Below are 6,641 nucleotides of genomic sequence, written 5' to 3' on the forward strand. Positions count from 1 at the left end.
CCACACACACACACACACACACACACACAGAGAGAGAGAGAGAGGGAGAGACGCGTAGCTGCGCGGTGGGGTGCGATGGAGAATTTGCTTCGAGTTGTTCCGGAGATTGAGTGGTGCAACAAGAGTGAGGTAGGCGTCTGCCAGCGCCCAGGATGCGGGCGTAGTTTCGGTCTGCTCAGTAAGCCTGCAAACTGCCATGCGTGTGGCAGTGTGATGTGCTCGCACTGCCTCGAGCGGAACCTGACTTTGCCAGGAAAACCCGGCTCCGCACCAGTGCCGCTTTGCCACGCCTGCGCCATCTGCGTCTCCAAGGTTCAGGCAGAGGCGGAGATCGCCTATCAGCAGCGGGGAGAAATGCTGCAGAGGCTGAATGAGCAGCAAGTGGAGTTGGAGAGGCTTTTGACTGTTTCTTCCTCGTTACGCGAGGAGAACCAACGGTTGGTGGAGCTGACGGAGGCACTTGGTGCAGAGGTTGGCCGGCTGAAGCTGAATAGCAGCGTAGAGGAAGCACCCTTATCTGCCTCGCCGACGCAGGAGCAGCTAACAAAGTCACCTCTGCAGGCAGACGTGAGGTCGCCCAGCGGGAGAAACATCGGCACGGTCGATGACAACAGCAATGAGGATCGTCTCACCGCTGCCAACACGAATGGTGGGCGGACTTTAACGGCGGAGGAAGCGGCGCTAGCGGAGGAGATGCGGGCAAGGCAAAATGTGTGGTCCAGACGAGAGGTGGCCCTGCGGGAAGCGACGAAGAAAGTCACAAGCGACGCAGCGCAGCTTGCAGCACTGCGGACGCAGCTGCGGAAAGAAGAGAGAGGGCTCCGGGCCGAATTTACGCAGAAGTTTCAGGTCATTGTCGAGGACGAGCTCCTGCGGTTGCAGCGTGTTTACATGGGGGGGTTGACAGATTTGGGCGAACAGTTTGAGGCGTGGCGGCGCGCCGCCGATGATGTGTTAAAAACCGTGAAGTTGCAACACGAGCACAGTCACGGCAACGTGGCGTTGCCGGCGGCGTTGTGTTCAGAAAAGGCGCAGGTGGAGGAAGCCCTGACGAAGGCCCGTGCGTTGCACATGGAAGACATGCTCAAGGCAAAGAAACAGTTTGACAATGGCGCATTAGTGCTTGAAAGCGCGTTGGGTGTCGCGCGGCGTGAAGTTGCGGCGGAGAAGAGGCAACGTGAGGCGACACAGCGCACCGTGGACGAGCTTACGTTAACACTGTGGGGGCAGCAGCAGCGGCACGAGGTGGATTGCGCGGAATGGTGTGAGAGGCTGGCAATCGTGGACGCATTTCACGGGTTGTGGCGGCAGCTGCAGTCGTCCCCATCGTCGGTGGCGACGCGGCAGGGTGAGTTGACGGATCACACCGCTGCTGCAATACGCGCCATATTGTCTGAGTGGCGGTGGGTGGCAAAGTCTTTGCTCAGTCAGCACGGTGCCTCCCTTTCGGCCATCACACTGGTCGCGGCTGCGGCTTGCAGCCCCGCGGAGTTCCCGTCACCGTCGCCGCCAACGCAGCCAAGGACGGCGGCGACGGCATCTGCTGCGAGCGACACCAGCGAGCATGCGGAGGAACCTGCCAAATTCTGCCGTGAGTTGAGTAGCCCCCAGCGTCTCTCGAAGGGTTTTGAGGAGCAGCCAAACGAGGACGCCGTGGAGGTCGTCTTCCTCAAACGCATGCTGGCGCTCAAGACGGAGGAATTGCAGCAACTGCGTGCGAAATTGTCGCGGACGGAAAAAGCACTCGTGGTGGCAAGCAGGGTCGAGAGACATGTCTCGCAACAACTTCAGCAGCAGCGCCAACGAGAACAAAAAGAAAGGCTACCTGCCGCTCAGGACAACAGCAGCACCTCCGCCTTTCGGTTCGTCACTGACATGATGCATCACGGTAGCCTGTACGTGGACGGCTGCATTGGTATCCTGAGCGATGCGCTTCTCAGGCTGTACGACGTGGGGGTGCAGGAAATGCAGGAGTTGGCGAGGCGAGGCGACCTCACACGACGCAGCATGGTGGCCCTCGAAGAGACGACAGCGAGCATAAAGGCCTTCCCGGAGGATTTAAAGCGACGTGAGGCGGCAGTTGCGCGGACGGAGTGGGCGCTGCAGGCACGGGAGCAAGAAAGTCAGCTCCGCCTGAGTCGCCTAGTAAAGGTTTCAGTGGCGCTTCGGACGGTGGCAGAACGTCTGCGTGCTGCCTCTACAAGTGAGGAGGCAAGCCGTCACCGGAACGGCTGCTCGTTGTAGTCTGTCACCACCCGTATGATGTTCATCATCATTATTTTTGGCTGTTATCGAACACCGTTGCCGCAGGGTGGCTGGAACGGCTCATATTTTTTTTACTTTTTTTATTATTTTTGGATGTTAGTTTGTCTGTCGTTTTTTTTTTTTGTTTACTTGTTGTTGTGGTGCTGCAGCACGTCCTCTCTCGCCCTGTCTGGCTGTCTGTGCGAATGTGCGGGCGGCTTTTTTCTCTCTCTTTTGGTGTGAGTGCCTCAACCGGTGCTCTTTCCCGTCTCCCCTTCCTCTCAGCGGCAGCCCCCATCCTTCTGGCAGCGTGAGCCTGCAGCTGTTGGAGCCGAGGTGTCCCGCTTATTTTTGTGCTGGGCGCACGCTTGTTTGTTTGTATGTTTCTGCTGTCGTCGTTGTTTATCTGGCCTCTTTGACTGCTTCGCTTCTTCGTTCCGTGGGTCAGGTAGAGCGAGAGGGGGTGCGACAGCCGGTGGTGGATTTCCACAGGCCACACACATTCGTACACGTTACTTCATTCATTAGCTTTTGTATATACACGCATATACGTATATAAAGAGATATATACACACACATCACAATTGCCGGTAGATAGTATGTCTAACTTTTCACGTGAGGCGACAAAACTGTTGCGAGCCGCAGAAGACGCGCTTTCCGGTAGACGGCCGGCTGCACCGTCGCCGCAAGAGTTGTGGGGCAGGGGCGAAGATTGCGAGGGTGGGGTGCACGGCCATCCGCCCGTCCTGGAACTGCAGCGCCAGCTTCGCGTGGCAATGACGGAGATTGGCAACCTTCGCAGCGAGCTGTTGGCGGAACGGGAGTCCCGTTCGCAGACAATCGCCTTATTGGGGAGGCGATGGAAAGAGGAGATGCTGGTGGAGCTGCGCGCCGCGGAGCACCAGTCGCATCGCGCAATCGCGGAGCTGGAGGTGAACATGCAGCAGCAGCACAAGGAGGAGGTGACGGCGCGGGCTGTGATGCAGCGGCAGCTGGACGAGGCCCTTCGCTGCGCCAAGGTGCGGGGCCGCTCGCAGTTCGAGCAGCAGGAGTGCATACAAGAGCAACTGGACAGCCTTCGCGAACGGTTGGAAATGGCAGTAGCGGAGTGCGGTTTGTTGCGTGTGGAGTCGGCACAACAGCTTGAGAAGGAGCGCGCTTCTCTCGCCCAGCGGCTGGACGTGGAGCTGCTGCGATACGTGGACATGCGCCGCGACGACCAACGGGAGCGCGAGGCATTAAAGCAGCAGCTGAGGGCAGAGTTCGCCGCGACAGGCGGCCAAGTGAAGGAGTTAGTGGATGCGGCGTGGCGAACACACGCAACGGCGCTTGAGCGCACTTTGCGTGAGCCTCTGGAGACTTTTGCGCAAAAAATTGCGCGCCATGAAGAGCTTGTCGCCGGCGTGGATGTCAAGGTTCATGACTGCACCACTGCATGTCACGCCGAGGTGCGGCTGCAGACGGTCTCTCTTAAGGAGCGCCTGGGGGCGTTGGAGTCCAGCAGCGCCGTCACTGCTTCTCGCATGGACCGCGCAGAGCGCAAGGCGGACGCCGCGCAAGAGGCTGTGAGTCGTGTGGACGCCAACGTTGGCGTTGCACGTGACATGGCAGAGCGGGCGCAGGCGCAGGCGCAGAGGGCGATGGAGCGGGCGCAGCGCATGGAGGACACCGTGCAGGATCGTGATGCGCGGCTAACGCAGGTTGAAAGTCACCTTGGCGCTGCCGCGACGGCGGAGAAACTACGTGCCGAAATTGAAGGTGTCCGACGCGCCGCACTACGCGCTGAGAGTGGCGTTGATGCGCTGCGGCAGGTATGCGAGCGAGACGAACAGCTGGCGGAGCACACCCGCCGTGTGGTAGAGGGGTACACGGATCGAATAGAGGGGTGCGAGCAGCTGGTGCACCGCCTTCGTGGCGCGGTGGAGATGGTGGAGGGGCGCGTGCCGCAGCTGCAGCAGCGCGTTGCAGTACTAGAGGAGACGCGCGAGGGCCTCGTCGCGTCCGCCACCCGGATTGACGATGTGGTGGCGCAGGTTGGCCACCGCGTGCAGACCCTGGAGGCGACAGTGAAGGGCGTCGGCGAGCGCCTCGAGCAGTCGCGGCGTGACACCCTCGCAGGCTTGCAGTCTGTCACTGTGCGGCTGGAGCACGCAAATGACATGGCGCTGCATAGCGAAACAAGTAGCGCGACTGCGCGCGCGGAGGTGGATCGCATGGACCGTCGTGTATGCGAACTTGAGTCACAGGCTGGACGCTTCACCGCCGACGCCACGGCATTTCGTGCCGCTGCTGAGGATCACGCGAAGGACGTTGCCACGCTGTTAAGCCGCCTGCAGCAAACACGTGAGTGGCAAGAGCGGCGTGACACCCGCGTGGATGACGCTATGGTGGCGGCGGAGGAGCAGCTTACCACGGCCACGGAGCAAATGGTCAGCCAACTGGAGACGAAGGTGCAGCGGGATATGCGTCATCTGCAGTCCACCTTGCAGGAGCGTACGTCTGCGTTAGAGGTGTTGCTGGACTCAAAGGTTGCGCCGCTGGAGGAGGAGGTGGTGAAGCTGCGCGCTTCGCGCGGTGGCGAAGATGCCACGCAAGCGCTCTCGAGGGAAGTGCAGGCGTGCAGGTCGAAGGTTGAGTCTCTCGAGGCTGCCCTCGCCGCGATGCGTGACACCGCTGAGCAGGAGCACAAGGAGTACGTGTTGCTGCGTGACTGGAACGCCCTGCGCAAGACACTGGCATCGCTCGAGTCGCAGCTCCACGACACACGCGATGATGCCACGTTGCAGCAGCAGGCGTGCGAGGGCGGTCAGGAGAAGTTGCGCCTGCTGGAAAGGGAGCAGCGGCGGCAGCGGCAGGCCTTGCAGGAGCTTCAGGTGTCGCTGAGTGACTGCCGGGAGGAAACGAAGGCGGCCCACCGCTCCCTTGCTGCCGCGCTATCCCTGCATGCGGTGAAGGGTGACGCGCCCACGACGGCTGCGAGCGGGGAGGAAGGCGTGTGCCCACGAGGGGACGTGCAGACACCGCTGGTCGAGTTTGGCGGGGTGCGCTCCTCTGATCAACGTGGCAAGATGGCGCTGACGTCTGGCAGCGGAACAACCGCGACGACACCCCGCACGCACCCAAAAACCTCCAGCACTGAAGTGGTGGACCCAGACAATCACAATGACTCCCCTGAGGTGCAGCTGCCTCCACCATCGCTGGAGCGGCAGGATGACGACTCGCGGAGACTCAGCACGAGTGATGCCACTGCGGCGACCACGACGACAGCAACGACAGCGACGACACAGTCGTGCCGATTGAAAACTTCTGTTGGCGATACGACTAACCGGCAGCAGGTGATGGCGTGGGCCGAAGCAGCAAGTGGAAACTCCGCTGCTGCTACTGACCCGTTGGGGCTTTCGCGTGTGGTGGCTCCGGAACCTGCTCTTTTTGCCTCCGTTGTCGCCCCGCCCATCACAACGCGTGTCGTCGGCACCGTGCACACTGCAGGCGGCAGCGACCAACGCGCGGATGCGGGTGGTCTGCTTAAAGGTGCGGAGGTGAAGGTGGCCTCGATGCAGCCGCCCCGCGAGTCGTCTAGCAGCGTCGGCTCACAAGAGGAGCAGGCGCGCCACGTCCGTAGAGGTCCGTTGTGGCTGCGCGCGTCCCGCGACGAGAGCGTCGGTGAGGCGGGGAGTAGTGCCGTTGTTCCATTCACCACGTCAGGCGAGACGCGCGAGAGTGCGCCCTCCGTCACCTCCGCGAAGGACACAACAGAAACCGCGGATGAGGAAGCTTTCCCCGCGAAGCCGAAGGCCGCATGGTACGACGACTGGGATGACGGCACCGAAAGCGAAAAGGTGCTGTCGGTCAAGGGAGAACGGCAGGGCGGGACGGCGGCGGAGGTTGTGCCTATCACCCGTTCCCTGCAGCCCTCGCGTGGTGAGAAAACTTACACCACGCTGCGCAAAAGTTTTGTCACCTCCTCCTCCGCCTCCTCCTTCAGCGACTCCAAGAAGAAAAGGGTAACGGCGGTTCCGCCGGCCTCCGCGCCGAAGAACTTCACCAGCTTTGACGACACCACATCCGAGGAAGAGGAAAAGGAGGAGGAAGTGTGAGAACCCAACGCAAGACTTGTCGAAATTGTTCTGCTGCATCAATTGTGCATATATATATATATGAGATAGTGAGAGTGAGAGAGAGAGAGGGAGCGATTGATCATATGTTTGTGTGTGTGTGTGCTTCTCGGTGGGCCGGTGGGAAATGAGGTCCCGTAAATTGCCAAGGACTGCAGCCACCACGCAGGTGGTGGTGGTGGTGATGGTCGCCCCCTCCTTTACGGTGTTTCTTCTCTCTCCATCTCCCCATTGCCAGTGGCCGCTCAGCTGACAGAGTGGGCCTTCGCAGTGAAGAGCAAA

At 60.7% G+C, this 6,641-nt stretch overlaps 2 protein-coding genes across 2 annotated transcripts, besides 5 other annotated features; both read left to right on the plus strand.

Annotated features, from left to right (window-relative positions):
- The first annotated feature begins 1 nt into the window (after position 1).
- Positions 2-29: a microsatellite.
- Positions 30-51: a microsatellite.
- A 24-nt stretch (positions 52-75) lies between these two features.
- Positions 76-2,244, plus strand: TraAM80_02506 (uncharacterized protein; the record flags this gene model as incomplete). The annotated part of the gene is made up of 1 exon (XM_029379506.1): positions 76-2,244. The coding sequence occupies one exon, from the start codon at positions 76-78 to the stop codon at positions 2,242-2,244; it is 2,169 nt and encodes a 722-aa protein (XP_029240749.1).
- An 86-nt stretch (positions 2,245-2,330) lies between these two features.
- Positions 2,331-2,392: a microsatellite.
- Positions 2,393-2,843: 451 nt separating this feature from the next.
- Positions 2,844-6,341, plus strand: TraAM80_02507 (uncharacterized protein; the record flags this gene model as incomplete). Its single annotated transcript, XM_029379507.1, has 1 exon — positions 2,844-6,341. One exon carries the CDS (start codon positions 2,844-2,846, stop codon positions 6,339-6,341), a length of 3,498 nt encoding a protein of 1,165 aa, XP_029240750.1.
- A 62-nt stretch (positions 6,342-6,403) lies between these two features.
- Positions 6,404-6,437: a sequence feature (GA-rich).
- A 90-nt stretch (positions 6,438-6,527) lies between these two features.
- Positions 6,528-6,548: a microsatellite.
- The last annotated feature ends 93 nt before the right edge of the window (positions 6,549-6,641 follow it).

Source organism: Trypanosoma rangeli (assembly GCF_003719475.1).
Source record: "Trypanosoma rangeli strain AM80 chromosome Unknown Tra_15.4_contig_00058, whole genome shotgun sequence".
Lineage (NCBI taxonomy): Eukaryota > Euglenozoa > Kinetoplastea > Trypanosomatida > Trypanosomatidae > Trypanosoma > Trypanosoma rangeli.